Source organism: Schistocerca cancellata, chromosome 2, assembly GCF_023864275.1.
Source record: "Schistocerca cancellata isolate TAMUIC-IGC-003103 chromosome 2, iqSchCanc2.1, whole genome shotgun sequence".
NCBI lineage: Eukaryota > Metazoa > Arthropoda > Insecta > Orthoptera > Acrididae > Schistocerca > Schistocerca cancellata.
This window is the reverse complement of record NC_064627.1, coordinates 744,371,666-744,397,135: the sequence shown is the minus strand read 5'-3', so window position 1 is coordinate 744,397,135 and position 25,470 is coordinate 744,371,666. Positions and strand designations below refer to the sequence as shown.

General features: G+C 39.5%; 1 protein-coding gene across 2 annotated transcripts in view; it reads right to left on the bottom strand.

Annotated features, from left to right (window-relative positions):
• Positions 1-16,216: 16,216 nt before the first annotated feature.
• LOC126162551 (uncharacterized) overlaps positions 16,217-25,470 on the bottom strand; it is a 157,022-nt gene continuing 147,768 nt past the window's right edge. For both annotated transcript variants that reach the window (XM_049919133.1, XM_049919134.1), the window contains exon 7: positions 16,217-16,546. In XM_049919133.1, the coding sequence (XP_049775090.1) occupies positions 16,387-16,546 (160 nt within the window). In that variant the 3' untranslated portion in view covers positions 16,217-16,386. The remainder of the gene's footprint in view (positions 16,547-25,470) is intronic.

The window sequence follows — 25,470 nt, the reverse complement described above, 5'->3', positions numbered from 1 at the left end:
GAGAAGTCTAAAGGATTTATTGGTGACCAACTCCTTCTACTCCATTGATGAATTTCTCAGTAGAACCAACTTATATATATATAACTTCTGCTCAATTTCAATGCAGTAGTGTGTTCATTGTAAATACGTATCATAGTAGTTCTATTACATGTTTATCATCTTATAAATAAAAAAACTTTTTTTTATTTTAAATTCAGTGCATTAGTGTTTGTAAAATGGTTCTTTCATATAGTGTTCATTAAAAAATATGACGATCATTCCACTTGGGACCTATGGAAGGTACATTAGCTTATTTGTTTCAGTTGTAAATATTTGTCATGTATTATTGTTTTTCTGACATTTTCTATATCCTGGAGGACCTCCTCACTACGGATCAATAGGAATGAAAGTAAATCTAATCCAATCTGGATGTCGCTAATAAACGCTGATCATTCGCACACCCAATCAACAACATAAGCAAACAGCGATTGGCATTAATCCGTTCCGGTTTATTCGGATGATCTCGTCTAGCTCCACCACCTTTTTGTCTTGGTAAAGTTTTATATTTTTTAGATGCGAGGGGAATTCCGCTGGCAGAGACATCACGTACACTATGGACGCATTAAAAAATCAACTTATGATTCGTTCAGAATTAACTTAGAATGCATTCAAAACGCAACTGGGATGCGTTTCGAAATCATATGAATAATCGATGGAGCAACATGCACTGGATGTTAAGCACCTTGTTAAACAAGGTTTTTTCCTTCAAGAATACAAATTCGGTGCCCTTGAAAATGTCGCCCGGGGCAGATACTAAGGGAATAATCGAAATGCACACAGAAGTCACTCAGTCGTGCCCGCAAAAGTCGATAATCGAAAGCCTACATTTACAAAAAGTAGCAGCACAGTCTAACATAGACTGTGGTAATAGTCTGCTGGTTTCTTGCGAGGTTGTCGATATTTTGCTAGTTTTTTCTGGAATAAATGCAGTATACGAAAAGTGAACACTATTTCACCGCAAATTTCTGCCCACAATTTTAATAAACCTTGAATGCTTTATTTAGGGTTAAATGCGACGAATGCGTTGGTTAGCCCGTGAGCAGTGGCTAAGCCAGCATTCTGAAATCCTATCTCACATTAGGAACAACGTTTCTCTTATTTTATTAAATTTTTTATTCGTGACGACGCAAGTAGGGGCTCACGAATTGAACTTTGGTGGAAGCAACAATGAATAACTTCACCATTACTTCTCTATTAACATACACGGCACTCTGTCTAATGTGAACCATATAACAATCGGGATAGGGCCGACTTGTCCACTGAGTAGAAACAGATGCGGAAGGAGAGTGAAGTCGAGAGCCTGAAAAATGTTGCGAGTGGGATCCAGATTCTTCAGCTTACTTCTACCCGACAACCTTACCACAACGAAGATGGGTACCACCGTGATGTCACTGCACTTTAACACTCAATGGCATCATCACATGGTGGCTTAACAGAAGGTGAGGTCACCTGGTCAACACCTTGGGGCACCAGTGGCTGTTTACTGTGCTTATATAATTGTCGGAAAGTAGGTCCGTTGCTCCTACTGTAAGTTCATGTGGTTCAGCGATCTGGGCAACTTCTGGTAAAGAGGACACGGATAAGCAAACGCCCGTTTTTGGACCTCTGATTCAAGAGCTACTTGGACAATCACATCTGTGATTAGCAAGACCGTGTGTGTGTGTGTGTGTGTGTGTGTGTGTGTGTGTGTGTGTGTGGAGAGAGAGAGAGAGAGAGAGAGAGAGAGAGAGAGAGAGATAGTTATTTGGGGTTTACAGATGCTTGACAGTTAGGTAATCATGCCCTCACAAATACTGAAAGAAACAAATGTGGATGAAAGGGCTAAAAATGTTGCCACAGCTTGAAGAAAAAACCTACAAAATGATACTCACTCACCTGAGTAAATGGAAATGAGCGTATGGCACTGTTGGCCAGGAGGTCCAATTCGGGGGGGTTCAGCCGCCGTATTGCAAGTCCTTTTTAGTTGGCGTCACATCGGCGACTTGTGAGTCAATGATGATGAAGGACACACAACACCCAGTCCCCTGCCGGGAATCGAACTTGGGCCCCCTGCGTGGTAGGCGGTAACGCTACCACTACGCTACAGAGGCGGACACTCACCTACAGTGACCCACAATCACTCCATCTCGCATGCCGTAAGACAACAGAGAAAGGTGCCATACCTATGTTTAAAACATAAAGAAAATGCAAAGGAGCTAAATTAACAATACAGGGAAATTTTACTGGCTGATTTCTTACAATAAACATGGATGAGCCAGTCTGTAAAATGCCATAAAGTGGTAAAACTGAAAGTAAAAGAAGAAATACAAATGAAGAGCTCCAATAGCAGCATAGGGAAATGTGAGTGGCCGACTACTTACAAAACATGGGTGAGCCTGTCACCCTACACACTAACATTAAGAACATCTTCTTAAAATTTTAGGAAATGAATTAAACACATCACAAAATCTAGACTCTAATCACATTTGTTTGACGTTCACTTAAAATACAGAGATCTGATGTCAGCAGTTCTGCTACTGTCGTCTGGTCTAAAGATAAAACATTCTCTAGTAAAATGCGGCACACAGGGATCAGTACACCACAAGCACCACACATTGGAGGCTCCTCTTGCTAGAGCAAGAAACCATACATCTTAAGGCTGTTGCCCAGCACCTTATTGTCTGTCACTTCCATCCACTCATCTTCCAATCGACGCATGACTCTGTATTTCAACAGCGAAGTGATAGCACACAGAGGAATGGCTCAATGAACTAAATGAGGATTGTGACACATCTCCTTAGCTGTTACATTCCCTGAAATACCCCTGTGCCCTGGCATCCAGCAGAAAAACACCTCCTTCCACTTACTTTCTATTTGGAGGAGGGTGTCCTAGATATTCTGGACTACTTTTATCTGCTGGCTGCAAGTGTGGTAGATAGTGAAGGGCACTCACGGAATCAGAACAGACAAGGAAATTAGCACTCAAAACATGTCTCATCTGTTCCAGTGTTTGCAAGATTGTGTATAATTCCATGTCAAAGACAGTAAAGTGTCGAGGCAGTTTGATCTTGAGGACGGGATCAGGGAAAACAATAGAGAAACCAACAGAATCCCCCTGCACAGACCCTTCTGTAAATACAGTTACTTGCTCAGTTCAAATGTCATAAAATAATATATTAAACACTTATGTAGGAGTGCAATGTCTCCTGTACTGCACTAAATCTAAAAGTACTCTGAGCCTTTGCAGCAATTAGGTTGGCAGATAGTTCAAACCTTGGATTGGAGGTTGGTCTTGCTCCACCAAGTGACTCCAGGACACGCCGCATGCAGATCCGAAATGGCCTTGTTGCTTGTGGACAATGGGAGAAAAGGCTTTCCAGAGATGGACGAGCAACACTATGGCATGCGGGTAAAGTTGGTGCACCATAGAACTTAACAAGGAAATTTTGGAAATTTGTGGTATGATCTAATGAGACCAAACTGCTGAAGTCATTGGTCCCTAAGCTTACACGCTACTTAATCTAACTTAAACTAACATATGCTAAAGATAACACACACACCCATGCCCACTGCAGGAGGCTACGCGGCTACACCACGCGGCAAACTTAACAAGGTGTGGCTGTAAAATAATGGGATTGATGAGTCACAGAGTAAGTATGCATGTGCCAAGGATGAATAACCCATAGCTGTGAAGCATTCTCAGTCAAATGCAGCATCTCTGGTATCTGCAGACAAATAAATGGGCTGTGGCTTTCGTTTATGTAAGAGCTGTTTTGTTTTGCTGAAAAAATGAAAAGTATAATAATAGACCAACAAACTGTCATGAAGTTTCACATGTAACTTGCAAACACTGCTACTGAAACCTATCTTTTACTAAAAAAAAGTATGGCAAAGACTGTTTATCAGGTATGTGAGTTTTTGAGGGGTTGAAGCATTTCCAAGACGGCCGAGATGACTCATGCCTGGGACGCCTTTCAACAACAAAAATGGATGAAAATATCGACAAAGTAGGTAATCTGATTTGAGTATCAGCTGAGTATCTGATCAATTACTGAAATTGCAGGAATTGACAAAAAATGTGTAAATGTAGGAATTGAAACATAATGTGTAATAAGGAAAATTCTACCTAACTAATTTAACATGAGAAAAATGTGTGCAAAACTGGTGCAGAAAATTCTCATGACTGAACAAAAAGAAGATCACGAAAATGTCTGTGGTGACACTTTGAATACTGAAGTTAAAATCTTCTGGGTTATTAGGCTGCATCATGTTTCTTCTAAACTGATCGATGTTTTGGCCCCTCTGCTGGGATCTTCCTCAGGATCTTCTGGTGTCCACTACTGCTAGAACACTGTCAGAGACGAGTGTTGCATCCTCTTATAAAGGGGGAGTTTTTAGGCGTTCGTGCTGGAGAAGTGATAGTATTGGTTAAAACTGATATGGCTACCACTGATGGGCCAATAGTCATAGGCTAATATTCCCACTCTGATGCAGAAGTTGGTAGAAGATGGTAGCTCATTTCCTGTGGATACAATTGGCGGCCCATCGTCATTGGATAGAAAGGCACTACCACACTTATGCTGGAGAAGGGTTATTGGTTGAAATGCCTTCTACTGCTATTGGTTGGTCGTCATCAGTGGCTAGATTTGAAACAGACAGAGCAAGAGAGGGGGAATGCTCATCCAAAATATTATAGTCCGCCGAGGCAACACTCATCTCCTACAGTGTTCTAGCAGTAGTGGACACCAGAAGATCCTGAGGAAGATCCCAGCAGAAGGGTCAAATTGTCGATCATTTTAGAAGAAACATGATGTGGCCTAATAACCCAGAAAATTTTAACTTCAGTGACAACAGCCACGAAAGCCTGCAGACTTACACTTTGAATACTATTGAAATTGATCCTAATTTCTTGAAAAAGGTTGTAACATGTGATGAAACTTTGTTTTTCACTTATGATTCAGAAACTAAAAGCCAAACCATGTTTTGGAAGGGCCCAACTTCACTGAGAGCAAAAACAGCTCAAATGAGCAAATCAAGATTCAAAACAATGAGGACTGTTTTTTCCCATCATTCATGGATTTGTGCCTCTTCACTGGGTGCCTGAAGGTCAAACTATTAATTAACATTACTGCCTTGATGTTGTTGCTCAACTTCTTGGAAAGTGAGAAAAAACAACCTGAATTGTAGAACAAAAAGTTGGGCTCTGCATCAAGGCAACCCACCAGTTGATACCACATTGACTGGTGTGAGGTTTCTAGTGAAGTACAGCATCCCAGTGTTAGACCACCCACCTTCTTATCTGATCCAGCACCATGTGACTTTTATCTATTGCCCAAGGTCAAATATGCATTAAAAGAAACAAGATTTCAGTTCAATGAAGCAGTGGCATACATCATCAAGGAGCTCACAGATGAAGACTTCCAGCATTGTTTCCATTAATTGAAAATTCACATGGAGAGTTGTAGGGATAGAGGAGGAGAGTATAGCGAAGGTGACAATAACTAAATAAGTATATTTTTGAAATAAAGTGTTTTACAGCAATAGTCCCATTATTTTATGACAACATCTTGATGCACAATGAGGAGCTCCAGCTTGATGGTGAGTGGTGATTCCACAACTGGGTAGGTGCTGATCTGATAAGCACCTGCGGTACGCCTAATTCCATCATCGTGGATACAGTCAATGATCTTCAGATAAGAAAGCCTCACTGATCCAAACATTGTGCACCCATAGTTTAGCCATTTCTGCTCCCCGAGACCTGTGGCTAGGCACTTTAAGATTTTAAGTGCCTTCTGGATTCTGTTTTCAGGACTCTCAGGTGTGTTAACCACAACACTGACATACCAGCAGCTTTACATGTGCACTGACAAACAAAGGGAGTAGTGCTGACACTAGCAACACCTGCTAGAATAGGCTTTTTACAAACAGATGTGAACAATGTAGTGAACACTGAAGGTTGCATGGCCTTATGGATTTTTTTGAACTTGATTTAAGCTGCTGGAGTTTCTTTTCTTCAAGTAAGACACTGCAGTACCTACTCCAGATAGGATGGTTCCCAGAGCAACTGACACACTTTGGAGAACACGAACAATTGACTCCTTTGTGGGCAGCCTTACCATAATTACCACAAGTGGCTTCTCCTTTACTTCCTAGAGTGATGTGCCCAAAATGCTGGGATTTGAAAAGCTCATTGGGTTTGGGACACAGAACCACATGCTTAAGTGAAGGAAACCTGCCTTGCTATGCTCTGGATGTTTGGTGCTATTGAAGGTAAGGATAAAGGAGTTAGATTTTACCAGATACCCATCCACCCATTTCATGACATTTTGTACATCTACAATATCCTCCTGGGCCCACTCATCTTTCAGGTTCTCCTTGTGAATATTGATAAGATCTCTACAGAGCACAACGTCTTTGCTGTAGTCCGAGGTGTTGTGTAACTCCATTTCAATGGCATATTCCCCATTGCTTTTAGCTTTCCAGAGGCTCATCACTTGTTGGGAACTAGAAGTTTCAATCAAAAGTATTCCCGTAAACAATTGCTTGACTGATTTTAAAGCGCTGGCAAAGCTCTCTAAACCTTTTTGAATGTAGAAATGCAAAACTTTCTCAAAGTTGCCCTATTTTCTTCTAACTATCAAAAACACATTCTGCTTAGCAGCACGCTTTCTATTTCTAGAAAAAATAGTTTTCAAATCAATTCCCAAGTCAGGATGATTGGCCACAGGATCCCTCTTGTTGGATTAGGTGTTAGCACCTACAAGTGGCCCAGCCATTCTGCTAGGAGGAGGAGGAGGAGGAGGAGGAGGAGGAGAAAATTTTTAGGGTTCCATCTTGGTCCCACAAGCAGCTAAGGAAACAAGGGTCCATCAGAAGACCCTGTGTGCCTAGGTAAGCCTTATTCAATTGAGGAGTGGCAGGTTCCCCAGAGGATGGTTGCCAATGACTGTTCCATGTCCAACAGTCACGCATATCATCAGCGTGCAGCACACCTTGAGGGTTTTTACCACACTACCTATCAGGAAAAAGAAAACTGGCGTTCTATGGAGCGGAGCATGGAATGTCAGATCCCTTAATTGGACAGGTAGGTTAGAAAATTTAAAAAGGGAAATCGATAGGTTAAAGTTAGATATAGTAGGAATTAATGAAGTTCCGTGGCAGGAGGAACAAGACTTTTGGTCAGGTGAATACAGGGTTATAAATACAAAATCAAATAGGGGTAATGCAGGAGTAAGTTTAATAATAAATAAAAAAATAGGAGTGCAGGTAAGCTACTACAAACAGCATAGTGAACGCATTATTGAGGACAAGATAGACACGAAGCCCACACCTACCACAGTAGTACAAGTTTATGTGCCAACTAGCTCCGCAGTGATGAAGAGATTGATGAAATGTATGATGAGATAAAAGAAATTATTCAGATAGTGAAGGGAGATGAAAATTTAATAGTCATGGACTGGAATTTGATAGTAGGGAAAGGAAGAAAAGGTAATGTTGTAGGTGAAAATAGAATGGGGGTAAGAAATGAAAGGGGAAGCCGCCTGGTAGAATCTTGCACAGAGCATAAATAACTTAATCATAGCTAACAGTTGGTCCAAGAATCATGAAAGAAGGTTGTATACATGGAAGAATCCTGGAGATACTAGAAGGTATCAGATAGATTATATAATGGAAAGACAGAGATTTAGGAACCAGGTTTTAAATTGTAAGACATTTCCAGGGGCAGATGTGGACTCTGACCACAATCTATTGGTTATGAACTGTAGATTAAAATTGAAGAAACTGCAAAAAGGTGGGAATTTAAGGAGATGGGACCTGGATAAACTGGCTAAACCAGAGGTTGTACAGAGTTTCAGGGAGAGCATAAGGGAACAACTGACAGGAATGGGGGAAATAAGTACAGTAGAAGATGAATGGGTAGCTCTGAGGGATGAAGTAGTGAAGGCAGCAGAGGATCAAGTAGGTAAAAAGACGAGGGCTAGCAGAAATCCTTGGGTAACAGAAGAAATATTGAATTTAATTGATGAAAGGAGAAAATATAAAAATGCAGTACATGAAGCAGGGAAAAAGGAATAAAAACGTCTCGAAAATGAGATCGACAGGAAGTGCAAAATGGCTAAGCAGGGATGGCTAGAGGACAAATGTAAGAATGTAGAGGCTTATCTCACTAGGGGTAAGATAGATACTGCCTACAGGAAAATTAAAGAGACTTTGGAGAAAAGAGAACCACATGTATGAATATCAAGAGCTCAGATGGAAACCCAGTTCTAAGCAAAGAAGGGAAAGCAGAAAGGTGGAAGGAGTATATAGAGGGTCTATACAAGGGCGATGTACTTGAGGACAATATTATGAAAATGGAAGAGGATTTACATGAAGATGAAATGGGAGATATGATACTGCGTGAAGAGTTTGACAGAGCACTGAAAGACCAGAGTCGAAACAAGGCCCCGGGAGTAGACAACATTCCATTAGAACTACTGATGGCCTTGGGAGAGCCAGTCCTGACAAAACTATACCATCTGGTGAGCAACATGTGTGAGACAGGCGAAATACCCTCAGACTTCAAGAAGAATATAATAATTCCAATCCCAAAGAAAGCAGATGTGAAAATTACCGAACAATCAGTTTAATAAGTCACCGATGCAAAATACTAATGCGAATTCTTTACAGACAAATGGAAAAACTGGTAGAAGCCGACCTCGGGGAAGATCAGTTTGGATTCCATAGAAATATTGGAACACATGAGGCAATACTGACCTTATGAGTTATCTTAGAAGAAAGATTAAGGAAAGACAAACCTACATTTCTAGCATTTGTAGACTTAGAGAAAGCTTTTGACAATGTTGACTGGAATACTCTCTTTCAAATTCTAAAGGTGGCAGGGGTAAAATACAGGGAGCGAAAGGCTATTTTCAATTTGTATAGAAACCAGATGGCAGTTATAAGAGTCGAGGGGCATGAAAGTTAAGCAGCGGTTGGGAAGGGAGTGAGACAGGGTTGTAGCCTGTCCCCGATGTTATTCAATCTGTGTATTGAGCAAACAGTAAAGGAAACAAAAGAAAAGTTCGGAGTAGGCATTAAAATCCATGGAGAAGAAATAAAAACTTTGAGGTTCGCCGATGACATTGTAATTCTGTCAGAGACAGCAAAGGACTTGGAAGAGCAGTTGAACGGAATGGACAGTGTCTTGAAAGGAGGATATAAGATGAACATCAACAAAAGCAAAATGAGGATAATGGAATGTAGTTGAATTAAGTCGGGTGATACTGAGGGAATTAGATTAGGAAATGAGATACTTAAAGTAGTAAAGGAGTTTTGCTATTTGGGGAGCAAAATAACTGATGATGGTCGAAGTAGAGAGGATATAAAATGTCGACTGGCAATGGCAAGGAAAGTGTTTCTGAAGAAGAGAAATTTGTTAACATCGAGTATAGATTTAAGTGTCAGGAAGTCGTTTCTGAAAGTATTTGTATGGAGAGTAGTCATGTATGGAAATGAAACATGGAGGATAAATAGTTTGGACAAGAAGAGAATAGAAGCTTTCGAATGTGGTGCTACAGAAGAATGCTGAAGATTAGATCGGTAGATCACATAACTAATGATGAAGTAGAGAATAGAATTGGGGAGAAGAGGAGTTTGTGGCACAACTTGACAAAAAGAAGGGACTGGTTAGTAGGACATGTTCTGAGGCATCAAGGGATCACAAATTTAGCACTGGAGTGCAGCGTGGAGGGTAAAAATAGTAGAGGGAGACCAAGAGATGAATACACTAAGCAGATTCAGAAGGATGGAGGTTGCAGTAAGTACTGGGAGATGAAGAAGCTTGCACAGGATAGGGTAGCATGAAGAGCTGCTGCAAACCAGTCTCAGGACTGAAGACCACAACAACAACAACCTATCAGGGCAGTCAAGCCAAGATCCCCATTCTCTGTGTTACACACCACATGCTTATCACTTGAGGCATGCCCAGACCTGATGACGAAGTACTGGCGGTGCTTACCAGTGCACAGCTCAGGAATCCTGGCGTCACCAAGTCCATGCCCAGAAAACAAATGCTGTGCCCCTGAGGGCTCCACAAGTGAGGCAGCACACTGTGTACACTTTAACCAACACCTGTGTAAGAGACCTTGCAGGTCGGTGACCCAGATCACATGTAACTGCTCAGGACACTTGTGCTGCTGGTTAAACTGCAATCATGTCGTCACCACAGTGATCTGATGTGCAAAATACTGTGTAAGCAACTGACAGATCCCCCCAAAGTTAAGTTTCTTGGGCTCAGTAGAGGGCATCAAATTTTCCACAATTTCGTACAACCCTGCACTGATGGGCAATGACAAGGTGGCCTTATCAGTTGGATCAACAATACCCCTTATCTGGCAGTGCCACAGGAACCAGCACAGGTAATTCTCCCAACTTTTCATAGACTTGTTGAAACCAGTGAATGGTGTCGGGGGTGGGGGGGGGGGGGGGGGGGCAGCATGCGAGATGATCAAAGCAGCTCCTGCTGCAACTGCAATTATTGCTTCAGGAGGTGTAACTGTTCCTGCCAGCATTGCTTCAATGCCATGTCCATGGTCGCCACAAATTAAAACTATGAGAAAAATAAAAGCTTCACACCACAGGTAAGAATGTCCTTCATTATGAAGGACATTCTGAATGAATGACACTCTTTCTGAATGAAGGACACTTTGTATATGCACATGCGTGACAACACCGTTGCATCATCCTGGCAGCACTAAAGTCACTATTCTACTCAATGGTGGGTACTTGATAGGGAACTGAACCACATAAGTGGGAAAACTTGATGTGCAAGTCAGTCTACAGAGAGCCCAAACATCGCTTATATATAGGGCATGGAGAAAGCAAAAGTGTGACCAACACGAATTATCAAAATAACTACCACATGGAAGCAAGAGCAAGGTGTGATGCGGAAACCAGGTTTGTGCTGATTGATCTTACTGTAAGGACAAATCTAGCCCAGCCTATTGCCGCTGGCAAGTAAACACCTGGGTCAGTGGGTCTGCCCATTCTACGCTCTGAGTTGTCCATCTGTGATATCTTTTTGCATTATGCTGCTGAAAGAATCACGCCAGCTTGTCTGTGTCCATACATATGTGCTCTGATGAGAATACTGAAGACAAAATATAAAGCATGCATCAGATCATTTCCCTAAATGAAACTATGGAGAGAAATAGAATGAAATTGTCCGAGTTCATTAAAAGAATGGGACAAGAAAGACTTCCAAGATGAACTGGAATTTTCAGAATGCGAAAGAAGATCAATTGGAGGACCATGAATAAGATGGAGAGAATAGGTGAAGACGATGTGAACGGAACAGGACTATGATGGAAGAAAAAGCTGAATGACAGACTTAGTGGGAAAACAGGAGATTCGACGAGGCTCTATGAATGAACTGCATACAGCAGAAATGTTTCAGAAGTAGTAGTTCTGATTCCTTCAAGAACAGAACATTTGTTTTTGTTTTCAAAGGCACTATCATATTCACAGTAGCACCCTACTGACACTAATTTGTGAAACACTAAGGTAAAAAGCATTATGCTAAAATAGCCATGTATCAGCCACGAAAACACAATTATTTCATCAAATTTCAGTGCCAGTGATTGTAAAGAAGTTTGCTTTGTGGGTAGATGTCGATGACCGACCTACTCCAACAGACAAGTTGAAGAGGTATTTCACTGAAAACTGTAAAATTAAAGAAAAAAGTAGCTTCTCACTAGAAAAGAAACAGGCAAAATTTTCCTACTTTCTTCAGAAGATCACTAGAAAAATATTCTGGGTACTTGCATTTCTCTCACCTTCTAAAAGCAATTTTAATTCTGACAGTTTAATTCTCAACACAAAATGGTCACCTGGAAATATGGACAATACTGATGCTCTTTTTATTTATAGCAACTCTACTATCTGAGAACAATGAGTAAAAAAGTATACTAAAACTATTTTTGCACATTAAGTTTTGTTTTCTTTAGTTTGTACTTGTGAGAAAGATTTTCCTTGCTGCATAAGCTTGTTGTATATGCTTGATTTACCTAAACTGTTTTTCAAATAACTTTTGATTTACTGAAGTGAAACACACATTTATTTCAAAATTAGTACTGAGCAGCAGGGGCAACACTGGCAGTTTTATTTCAAACTCGGATCATGTGCTATAGAGTTTGCATTTAGGAAAATAACTTTAGAGTAGCTAAAGGCAGAACGCACCTGCTGACAGGATGTGGGATGCCTACTTGCTGTCACCTTAGATGCACTCGTCAAGTGGGTTTTAGTGCAGTGGGATGGGGTAATCCAAAGCCGTGGGTTGGCATGTGGCCACATTGAATGAGATGTACCAGGCCAGCTTCAAAGCCCATGGGCTCAGACTACTGTGTGGCGGGCCACCCTGCATTACTCTGAACTGTACATGGAAGAAGCAAAGAAGACAAAAAAGAATCACAGAAGCAAAAGGAATTTTTGTTAACAAAAGAAAAGTGCTCTGTTCAAACAACACATTTACTGAAGTGAGAACAAGCTGTATTTGCAGCGTAGCACTGTACGACTGTGAAACATGAACAACTGCAGAAATGAAACTAATTCCCTTGAACCATTTGAGGTACGCCACTGGAGACACATGTTAAAGTGGACAGATAAAACCACCAGTCAGGACGTCATACAGAGAATTGGTGAACAAAGGTCATTTAGAAGATCAACAAAACAAAGAAGACATGAGACATAACCATTTCATTATAAATATCCTAGAAGATACATTACAAGGGAAGTCCAAGGAAGACTGTGACTGGCATTTTTAAAATAATGCAAAAGTCTAATTATGCAGAAACGAAATTAGCTTGTAATAAATCCAGGTGGAAGGCAGCCAACCAATCGAAAGATTGATGATGAAGAAGAAGATAATTATATAAGGGAAGAGAATTCGGTAAATCTACTATATAATGAGGAGTGAAGTGGCTGACAGTTTTATATTTGTGTTGAATTATTGGAAGGCACCAATGACACTAACACTGAAGTATACAACTTGCACTTTATGAGTTCTGCTTGTTAATTTAATACATTCCTTTTTTTAATAGGCACTTTTTGTAAATAAATATATTTATATGGTTTCATTTCATTTTACTTTGTATTTTTGTAATGAAACATCTATATACTTAAAGAATACTTTATCTTTCATCACTGACTTTGTAACTTATGCATATGGTTAGTTACTCCATATCTGCTGTGTTACGCAATATGATGTAACACCAATGATACCTGTAGTCACATTTTTGTTCAGAAACATGCAAGCAATTGGTGTAATAAAGCAGTGTTTATATATTTTTATGTCATAATTTAATAGTAACAATATCAGTAATGAAACTTTGAAACTAAAATTGACACCAAATATAACAAATCCTGATAAACATATGTGTTTGAAGTGTGTAATGGACAGGCATTATTAGTTGGAACTAGACATTGCTGTTAGCACAGATACTTGCTTGACACAAGTGAGGGCTCTGTGAATTTTAAAACTGAATGAATGTGTGAAAGCAAGCTAGACAATAAGTTGTGACGAGTCTATCATCTGGACTCATTGCATATGATGCCCATGTCATACAATTAGCCAACAATTACTGATGGGCTTAGCTAATAATATGAGGATGGAAGACACTGATAACAACATCTACATTACATCTACTCTCACAACACACAAGCATTATTAGAACTGTTGCTACTGCTATGTTGGAGCGTATAAATCTGAACCACTAGTTAAAAGTTAAGTTGAAGTGTACAGTACAATCTCAGTTAAATTGTGTGTAAAGGCATTTTTAGTTGTTCAAAATCACATTTCCATTCCTCTGTGCTGGGTTGTTAAAAAAATAAGCCACTGTGTTAGCAAACAACACAAAAACCTGCAATTATTAATACCAGCACTGTCCCTTACAGTTGATTAAACTTACTTGAATTGTTTCTATGCTGTATGCCTTAAAGTAGCTTGCCTTACCTGTTTTACTCTGTGTGTGTGTGTGTGTGTGTGTGTGTGTGTGTGTGTGTGTGTGTGTGTGTGTGTGATCTACATCTGCAGTCCTCATGCCATCACATGCTGTGCAACTGATGTGCTACAGTCTCTACAAAATGCCATAGTATAACAACAAAAACAATCAATTTTTGGCAAGATGTAATGGGGTAGATTAAAAAGCTACTCACCAAACTGCACCAGAACAAATGCATAACAGAAGATTATAATTAAGCAAGCTTCCGGAGCCAGTGGCTTCTTCTCCAGCACAGTTCTAGCTACACATTTCTGTCCCCATTAAATCTACTAACAAACAACAGTACTTACATTTTGACAGTTGCCATTCTTTCCACATCAAATGTTCCCTCCCATACTGCCTTGCATTCGAAGCAAACATATTTGTTCCGATGCACATTTTTTACAGCAATACACTACCATTCACACCACAGTCTTCACTGGATGTAATTACCCCACCAGCTTAGTTCAAAAGCAGATTTCCCAGGCCATCACATCCAATTCTGGAACTGCTGATCTCTCCAAAAAACAACTTCAGAGCACACCACTGGTCAATCAGTATTATCCTGGCCTGGAAAGTATTAGTCAGCTACTTCGACAATGCCATGACTTCCTAAAATCATGCCCTGAAATGAGATCCATTCTGTCCGAGATTTTGCCAATCACAGCTAGAATAGCTTTTAGTCGCCCTCCCAGTTTCCGCAATATTCTTGTCAGTCCCTATGCACCTTCTGCACCCATCTTCCTACCTATGGTTCCAACCAATGTGACTGTACGTGCTGCACGACTTGTCCTATGCATCCTCTTACCACCACCTGTACTAGCCCCGCAACTGGAAAAACATATACTATCAAAGGGAGAGCCACCTGAGAAACGACATGTCGTATACCAGCTGTTATGTAAACACTGTTCGGCCTTTTACATCAGCATGACTATCACCAAATATCAGTTAGGATGAATGGGCATAGGCAAAGGGTGTATATTGGCAACATACAATATCCTGTTGCAGAGCAGGCTCAACATGACAATAATGACCTCAGTGCCTATTTCACCAAATGTGCCATCTGGATTCTTCCCCTAAACATCAGTTCCTCAGAAATCCGCAGGTGGGAACTAGCACTATAACATGTCCTTGGTTCTTGCCACCTGGCCTTAATATATGTTAATTTCTTCCATCTCAGCATTTCTTCACAGAAACTACACCTTTTTTCACTCCATTTTAGTTTTCTACATCTTTCATTTTCTGATCTGTCTATTTTTAGCCGTCGCCCTTCCATCTCTGTTACATATAATGTGTTTAGCTTTTCACTCTTATTAACTCATGCAAAATGTTTTAGCAGAATGTCTGTCTTGCATATTACCCTGTCTTTCACGTTTAAGCTCCCAGGTTTTCAAATCTCATTCGTTGCAGTCCCCAACAATCAGTCTTTCTTTCTCATGATGCCCGATAAGTCTCCCCTGACCTGCAGTTCTGGGTGACTTTCTGAAATCTACCCCTTTTCCTTCATCCCTCTTCCTTCCCCTTCAACCTTTCTGCTTGAAGGAGGAGCCACTGGCTTGAAAAGCTTGCCCAATTATAACCTTTTATGTGAGTGCTCTGCTGTCTTGGTGAGTAGATTTTTTATCTATCCAATTACAATAGAATACCAACTTGTGTATTTTTTTGGGAAGACTGGGGATTAATTGTGTATAAATGTTGTTTATGGTTAAACTGCATTAAGATCCAAGAGCTGCAGCTGAAATTTTTCTCCGTATTGCATTTGTCTTAGCAGCCACAGTATTACCATTTGCAAATGTCACATTTTGTATTATGTTTTATTTTCCTATTCTGTACTATTATACTTCTTGCACAGGTTAGCAGAGTTAGCTCTTACACAGCAATTAACTGCAACAGATTAAAAAGGGAGCTGCTGAAGGTGGAAAAACATAAAAAAGAGATGTAAAAATCTCCATCTGCACTACAAACCAGTCTTGAAATGTAAGACAAATAATATAGGTAACCCACCTGTTGCATCAAATCAGTTTTTTCACTGAAGAGGGCAGCAACAACAACAATGTAATATTAACTAAATTATTGATGTGATGTGAACAACACCCTTTGAACATATGTATTTTTAGTATGAATAGGATTTTCTAATTTCGCAGGAACCTGTCAATCAGATGTTAAGAAAAAGTGCGAAGTGGAGATTTGTAGCTTTGTACTTTGAGACATCAAAATAACAGAACTTCTTCTCATCACATGTCAGGCCCACAGAAGAAGTATAAATAATGTAATTAAATATATTTGTATATCTAGAGTTCATCTGAAACAGCCAGTCAAACAATAACAATTGCAACACTGCAGAAATTGACTAAACTGGACAGGAGTCATCCACAGGTAACGAAATGTTCACAAAATGATAAAATGCAACAGAATCCGGCACAACAACAGCAAAAAGTAACGGTACATCATCTTTTAAATCCTTTAGTAAGAATGATATTTCTCCAGCACTTGGAACTTCCTCTTCACATCTGCAAAAACAGAAAATACACATTAGAATTCATAATGACCAATAGGTCATTGTGAAAGGAAAGGCTGTAGCCAGGAAGAGGAATTCTGATGGCAAGGCAGTTTGGGGATGGTGGTTCACATGGGTCAAGCAGTAATGGAGGAACAATATATAGAACTACATTTTCGTCATATTTGAAAAATCATAAAAAGTATACGACTCTTTTATACCTAATTTAACATTCAAAACAAATTTTCTAAAAAGCAAGTGCTTATATTAAACTACATACATGTGTGTAAATAAATGACTGACAGAACCATGATGAAGTACATTTTATAAACACATGTCATGAATGAAGAAAATAAGCACAGAACAGTCATTACTAAAAGAATTGTAAATGTTATCTCTATTTGAGTGCAAACAACTGTCGTTACAAACTGTTAAAATTAAATTACAACAAAGTAAAATGATGTGCCCTCTACGGGGCCATTCGGTAGTGTTGCATTGCTGGTGCAAGCACCATCATTATGTTTACTTCCATGTTTTCAGCAGTGTGTGGTCACACATAGTCGGTGGTCACCACATTCCGCAATTGCAATCTCAGTATGCATTCTTTCACTGTTTGTGTGACGATCAAAAGTAGGAAACATATTACAAACTTCCACAGTGTAATAATTTTAAAAAGTATTTTGGCCTGCTCTCTGTCATCTTGTGTTTTGGTATCTGTATTTTATTTCAATGGTCATCTGTACCAATGATTTTGATAAATTTACTAACTTTACGTGAGACCAAAATGTTTTTGGATTTTTCAGGAAATTAGTTGGCAAAATTTTACTTGCACTACTCTCCTTAAATTCTTTTTAGCTTCATTCAGCTTCGGTTTGCCTTTAACGTAATTAAAATCTCTTAGTTAAAGTAGCTTTTGCAGCAATTTTCTGATACTACTTCTGAACTATATTTCTTTTTACCTTGCTCAGCCCATAGATGTCTAAAGCATTTTGCGCAATAATTCTAAATTTATTGATTTATATTCCACACCTCCATCCCCAGAGATCAAAGTTTGATGTTGATTGTTGAGATAGACTGCAATTTTATTCCTTTTTAACTTGCTGATCAGAAATATTTTTCTACCTTTTTTAAAATTTATTTTAACATTTTTTGCCAATGATATTATGACAGCTGTATGATCACTGATTCCCTCCTCTGTGATTACTTAACTGAAACCCGTCCCTGTCCCTGGCACCTTTTTTAATATGTGAATCTCCTGATCTATAGATGCTAAGATGAAATTTGCCACTGTTATATTATCATAATCAGGAAATTTATATCTTCTTTTTTGTCCTGGCCATATCCCATACCTTCACGGGTCGGCATGTAAACCAGGATTTGGCAATGTTAGTGGTAGGGGTGGCCAAATGCTCCTTCTGTTGTCACCGCTTTCCACCCGGGACACAATTTGTGTGCCCCATCTACCTGCACATAGTATTATCCATGTGATAGTGTGAGAAATTTTTGAAGTGTCTGTGAACCATGTAACTGAGGCGTAATGTACGTGCCAGCCAAGTAGGCGTGTAATTAGATGTGCCAAACTGTCTAACAACCACATTCATGCTGGCCAGCACACTGGGTGTTGTTAATCCACTGGGCACATTTGATTCTCAAATCCTGGAAGAGATGTGCTAAGGGTTGTGGCTATCTGGGTGGGTTCTGGATAGGAAATTTATCTGTGGTATTCTCCAAGTTTTCTCTGCTATTACAGTTTTTGAGGTGGGTGGTATACAAAAGCATTTAACTGCCATGTTTGAATTAGCTTTGGTGCTTAACTTCAGCCACACTTTCTCACTTTCAGCATCTTTAATAATATCATTAGAAATTTATGACAACAAATATGCTGCCACCACCATCACCATCTAGCCTATCCTTGCAATAGATATTGCAGCTGAAAAATTAGGATTTTGTTGTTATTCAGTTCTGGTTTAAACCAGCTTATGTTCATGATACAATGTGGACATTATTCTGTTTAACTTGTGAGACAGATTCTAGGACCTTAGTGTGAGCACTCTTGCAGGTATCTAATACATTTACATTATTTCTTTGTGACCTGCAAGGGCAAAAATTATATGTGACTGACTACTCTTTTCTCTGACTGCAGGAGTAAAATCACTGTAAAAGCATAAAAGGTGTGGAGCAGTTCCTCACCTTTTTTTTTTTTTTAATAAAAAAAGAGACGCTGCCATGGAAGGGAAAGGGGGAGGGAGGGATACCGTTATGTGGTACCCTTTGTAAGAAACCATACTGAGTATAAATATAGAAGGAAAATACAAAATAGGTCTTTCATTCATGCCACATTATGAGACACAGATGATGTGACTATTAACTGTTTAGTCGACACCTGACTGTCATGTGAAAGTTGTGAATTAAAATAAAACAGTTCTCTGTAACAGTCACCTACTTATTACCCCTCTTTGTATTAGTTCACACTGTCACCATCAGGTGATAAAACTACTACTTTTTGTGCTAGAAGCAGCTAGACAAGAGACACAGACACTTACAATCTTGCAGCGATGAAAATTTTTCATCATGAACAGCACTAACAAATGCAAAACTTTACTTACAGAAGCAGCAGAGCAAAAATTATGTTGAATCTGTGATGGAAAATGTCTTGTAATTCTGAAACGCAATAATACTGAGGGAGTATATTTTTTGCTGCATCACCTCATTTACCTGTCAATGCAACAGTTTTCACAACAGTAAAAATGATATTACAATTACATTTATGCTAAAACAATCAATTTGAACGGTTGCATTCTGTTGTTAGTGCTTATTCTTGCAGTACATGTTCCTAACAGCAGGACACATTTCTCATTTGTGACTTTTCTAGCTGGTGATGATATGAATCTGACATTACATAAAAGGAAGACCCTGAGTGGACTAGTACACAGACAGGTTGGCCATTGATGATAGCTTCTTGATTGTCACCCATGGAGGATTTGTATCTGAGGCAGTCTCACCTCCATACGTGGTTGCTTCACTTAGTTTTTATGATGTTGGTGACTAGGCAAATGGCTGGTATCTCTGTAAAGCAAAAGGGAATGGCTACAGCATGTTGGGGAATGAATCATCCAGGGTATGGTGACACCCTTCATCCCACAGGTCAATTACAATTGTTTGTAGTTGAGTGGCTTGAATGTCTGGTGGTATAGCTGTTGTTGAAAACATGCCTTCTTTCTCTGCAGTAGCACACATATCCACAGTGTAAACATACTGGCCTCTTGTCCTCTGTCCTCCAAGTGTCTGTCCTGCTATGGTGGTTTATACTTGGTGTAGAAGTGTGTTGAACTTGCTTGGTTGAGTACTGGGTTGTCATTTGATGGATATGGTGTAAGTTCAAGCCCAAACTTTCTGGAGCGTGGCAGAGATTGATGCCAAAAGACTGACACACCTTTTCTTCAACATTTCCTATTATTTCCTGACACACTGGGTCAACAGTCATGGCTGCTATCTCTTGCTTACTTGATGTGACAGCTTTGGTTGTCATAAAATGCTGTATCTTTTCTCTCGTTACATGATGTAGGAGTGAGGTGAGATCATTGTGGCCTTCTGCAACTGCCAACGAGACCATATTTGGGAGTTGGTCATACTTCTTTAGTCTGATTCTTTTCTGTTGCATTTCCTCCATGTGCTGGTGTAACTTGATGAATTCCTTTACATATCTTCTGCAAAGCCTGCCATCAAATCTGAGATTTTAGCAGCCTCTGTCATATTTGGATTCACAGAATGGCATAGGGTCAAAACATTCTGTTTATACGACTGTGTCATTTTACCATGGCATTGGACCCTGTTCTTGGATTGTTCTTCCCCTAATCTGACTTGTTGCTGACTGTTGCAAAATTTTTTTTTTTTTTTTTTTTTTTTTTTTTTTTTTTTTTTTTTTTTTTTCAGTTCAAGCTGGAATTTATCCCATTTATTGAGCTTCAATTTATTGTTATTGAACCACTGCTGGGCTGTGATATTCAAGTAAAAGTACACATTTGTGAAACACGTCATGTTATTCCACCTGTTGTATTGGTAACTTGGTTGAACCCTTTCAGCCATTTTGTTGGGTCTTGATCAGAATCTTCGGAGAACACTGATGGGTGACCGATGCGCAGCTGAATTACTGCTGGATTTGAATCCATTGGTCTTGTGAATGCTTGTATCCTGGTTCCTTACCATGTAGGTAACACACTTTTACGTTGTCTAATTGGAGTCAAGGTGATACAGATATCTTGAAGTACCCAGCATTTTAATCAAACAATGCCACATTGTAACTACACTCAAGTGCAAAATCAGAAATCAGAATGGCCAATTAAATACAACACTTAACACTGAAAGCATGTTTATTACGAACATCAACATACAGCCAGAACAGAACTGATCTGAATAGAGAGTGCAGCTATTTGTACAAACAGTGAATATTCTAATGACACAAATCACTATGCAACATTGGATACACCACATCTCATGGCAATATTACCGATGATGGTGCCAGTAAAGCAGACACACTAAACATGGTTTTCCAAAATTTCTTCATCAGAGAAGTTGCAGTAAATATCCCAGAATTTGAATCAAGAACAGCCATCAACATGAGTAACTTAGAAGTAGATACCCTTTGAGGAGGAAAGCAATTTAAGTCACTTAACAAAGGTAAATCTCCAGATCCAGTTTGTATACAATGGTGTTCCTTTCAGAGGATGCTCATGTAACAGCTCCATATTTAACAATCATACACAACTGCTCACTCTATGAAATTATTACCAGTACTAAACGTATCATTGTTAGCAATTTTACAATTATGATAACATCCAACAAAAACACAGGGTAAATCAGAGAATGGGAACCAAGTCCTTTAAACTTTTTCTTGGCAACATCCAGAGATGTACCACTCTTCAACTCAATATTATCAATATCCTCAATACACAAGAAATGATGACTGTTTTCTGTAATGTCTCCTACAATGGCGTGGCATAGTTGTACCTCCGTTCAATGCAGTTGCTTGTGCTGCAGCTCGCACAGACTGACATGGTGCGCACATTCCATGCTCTTTTACATATTCCAGGCCAAAGTGGTTACATAACAACATGGCCACTATACATAGCATAATGCTTGCTAGTGGCCAGTGTCCTGGTAAATTTAGTGATGGTGGGGCCATTGCACGAAATGCAGCTCTGTATTGCTTATGCAGTGAAGCTTGCGTGGAGCCACTGTGATCACCCAGTGGTGCCTCATGTAGAGGCTGTCCCACAGTAGCCCAGAGAGGCTGAAACACCTAGAAGAAATCTTTTTTCAGCTTTTCACAGTTTGTGTAGTTTTGTTTTCTTTAATTTAATGATGCCAAGAGACAGTACAATCACCAGTTAGAGCAACAATTTCCAGTCTCATGTCCTTTAAACCATAACTGTACAGACTCCCCATTATAAATCTTACATTTACTAAGTGCATAAAGGGTAAGTGGCGTATTGAAAACATTATACGAGGGCCCAAAGTCTTTATTAGCAACTTCACCAACATGGCACATACAATAAGCATTAATATTATGGGATTCAAAGATCTCCAAACCAGGAACAGTAGAAGTACCACTATTCCTTACTCCTTTCAGCTTTTTCTTGGCAGAATCCAGAGATATACCAGTCTTCAACTCAATATTGTTGGTATCCTTATAAACAGGAAATGACAAACATTTTCTGTAATGGTCCCAGCATCCCTAGATTTACCACAACGCTGGCCACTAGCGGGCATTGCAGGCATGTTGTTATGCGACCACCTTGGCCTCGAATGTATAAGCGCGAATGAAATGTGGGAACCAAGTCACTCTGTGCGCACTTAGCGCAGGCAACTGCACAGAATGAGCCACAACCACACCATGCCATTATAGGAGACTTTAAGACGACGTCTGTCATTTTCCATTTGTAATGATATTGATAATATCAAGCTGAAGACTGGTACATCTCTGGATGCTGCCATGAAAAAGCTGAAAGGACTTGCTCCCCATTGTCTAACTGATAGAACCTGTTTTTCTTTAAGTAACCTTAATTTTAGTATTGCTAGCAATGATACATTGAGCACTGGTAATGGTTGGCTGATAGTAGCAGTTGTAAGGAATAATGGTACTACTTCTGTTCTGGTTTGGAGAGTTTTGAACCCCGTAATGTTATTGCTTATCGAACCTATCATATTGGTGAAGATGCTAATAAAGATTTTGGTTCTTTGTATTATGTTTCCGATATGCCACCTACCCTTTATTGACATAATAAATGTAAGATTTATATTGAGCAGTTACTACAGTTATGGTTTGAAGGATATGGGACTGCTGAAAGTGTTATTGTAACTGGTGACTGTACTGTATATTGGCCTCATTAAATTAAAGAAAAGAAGACTACACACTGATTGAGCCAAAAGCTGAGAAGCTATTTCTTCTTGGTGTTGTAGTCATTCTGGGCTACTGTGGGACAGTCTCTATGTGAGGTACCTCTGGGTGATCCCAGTGGCTCTGCCCAGGCTCAACTACATAAGCAACACACAGCTGCATATTTCACAATAGCCCCAGAATCCAATACATAAGAAAGCAAATAGAAGTAATCCACTGAACTATAAAAATTATCACTGATGTTAATTTGCAGTACGATTTTGGAACATGTACAGTGTTCTATCACTACCTCAAAGGAAATGATCTATTGACACTTAGTCACCATGGATTCAGAAAATACTGTTCTAGTGAAACACAAATTTCTCTTTATTCACTCAAAGTAATGAGTGCTACTGACAGGAGATCTCAAACTGATTTCATATTTCTAGATCTCCAGCAGATTTTTGACATCTTTCTTCCCAAGCAGCTCCTAATCAAATTGTATGGAATATTGTCACATTTGTGTAACAGGATTTGTGATTTACTGCCAGAAAGGTGTCACAGTTTGTAGTAACTGATGGGTTCTCAAAGGGGCTATCCCATGCCCTCTACTGTTCCCACCAAGCGAGGTGGACTTGACTCAAGGACAACAGTTCAAATCCCATCCAAGTAAAGAGATACAGGTTCTCCATGATTTCCCTAAACCGCTTAAGGTAACTGCTGGGATGGTTCCTTTGAAAGGGGCACAGTTGATTTCCTTTCTCAATTCAAGCTTACGCTCTGTCTCTAATGACCTTGTTGTCGAAGGGATGGTACGATTTTCTGAGAACAGACCTGTGATAGTAATATGATTATTTTTACTATATATTTTTGTTTTTCACATATACATGAAGATTTACAAAACATGAAGAAATATATCTGTTCCAAGGACTTAAGCTATAATGATACAAACACAGTTTATGGTACACAGAGAATCATTTTTCATTTCTCATAAATGTACATACATTATTTAGTTGAGCATGGTATATTGTGATAAATTTGTCCACATGGAGGACCACTGTACATGTATTACACTCGAAACAGGTTTCCCTATAATACCCTTGATCACCTTCTAACAGGAGCAGTTTTCATTTGAGCTGGCATTCTTTTCACAGAAAATGTCTCTCGCTTCTGGGTTGGAGCTTTGTGACTTTTCTGTCTTGCTTGATCATCCCCTACAACTGTAGAGAGGGAGAGTTACATTCTCAAGAGCTGCTCTGCCACATTGAACTGGAACATTGTTGACATTATCCTCTCGGGTCCTGGTTTCGGTATGTGGTAAATTATGCTTACATTTAGCATTACTATGTCCAGGAGCTAGAGAATATTCCTTGATATAAGTTCTCATAAGTGCACAATGCACTTTGTCGCCACATCGGTACACGTTTCTTGCACCACCACATTTTAACAAGTAATTCAAGTTACCCCATTAAGCAAACCGCTAATGTTTCCATCTCTCGATGATGTATCACAGTAACATAGTCTGTACCATTACTCTAATCACTAAAATCACTTTCTTCTGCTTCATAGGATGAGCCTCTCACTGAGTTCACAAAACACACACAAAATAAATTTAAGCTTGAATTAATGCGTCAATTTCACTGGTGCCATCTAATGTATGGCTGCAGACCTATTACAGAAAGCAGCAAGTTGTAGAAAAGTTGCATGTCACATCTGTAGTGCTGTGACTAGAACACCCATCACTGAACCACAATACAAGTAACTGCTAGACGGGTGTAATTGTTATTGTAGGCAAATGGCTTAAACTCTGATATTCCTTCTTTTTCTGCTGTTTCTAGTCTATATAAATGATTTAGGAGACAATTTCAGCAGCTATCTTAGACTGTTTGCAGATAGTGCTGTCATTTACCATCTACTGCAAAATGATTTAGATAAGATATTTGTATGGTGTCAAAAGTGTCAACTGACTCTAAACAATAAAAAGTGTGAGATCCTCCGTATGAGTACTAAAATAAATCTTTGAAATTTTGGTTACACAATAAATCTACATCTACACTCTGCAAATCACTGTGAAGCACATGACAGACGATACATTCCATTGTGCTGGTTATTATGCTTTCTTCCTATTCCACTAAAATACTGAGCATGGAAGATGATCGTTTAAATACTTCTGTGTGTTCTATAATTAATCTAATCTTGTATTCATGATTGCTGTATGACCGATATGAAGGGGGTTGTAGTATATTCCTACAGTCATCATTTAAAACTGTTTCTTGAAACTCTGTAAGTAGGCTTTCTCGGGAGAGTTTGCATCTATCTTCAAAAGGTTTCCAGAATGAGATTTTGCGCTCTGCAGCGGAGTGTGCGCTGATATGAAACTTCCTGGCAGATTAAAACTGTGTGCCCGACCGAGACTCGAACTTGGGACCTTTGCCTTTTGCAGGCAAATGCTCTACCATCTGAGCTACGAAAGCACGACTCACGCCCGGTACTCACAGCTTTACTCTTCGGTAGCTCAGATGGTAGAGCACTTGCCCGCGAAAGGCAAAGGTCCCAAGTTC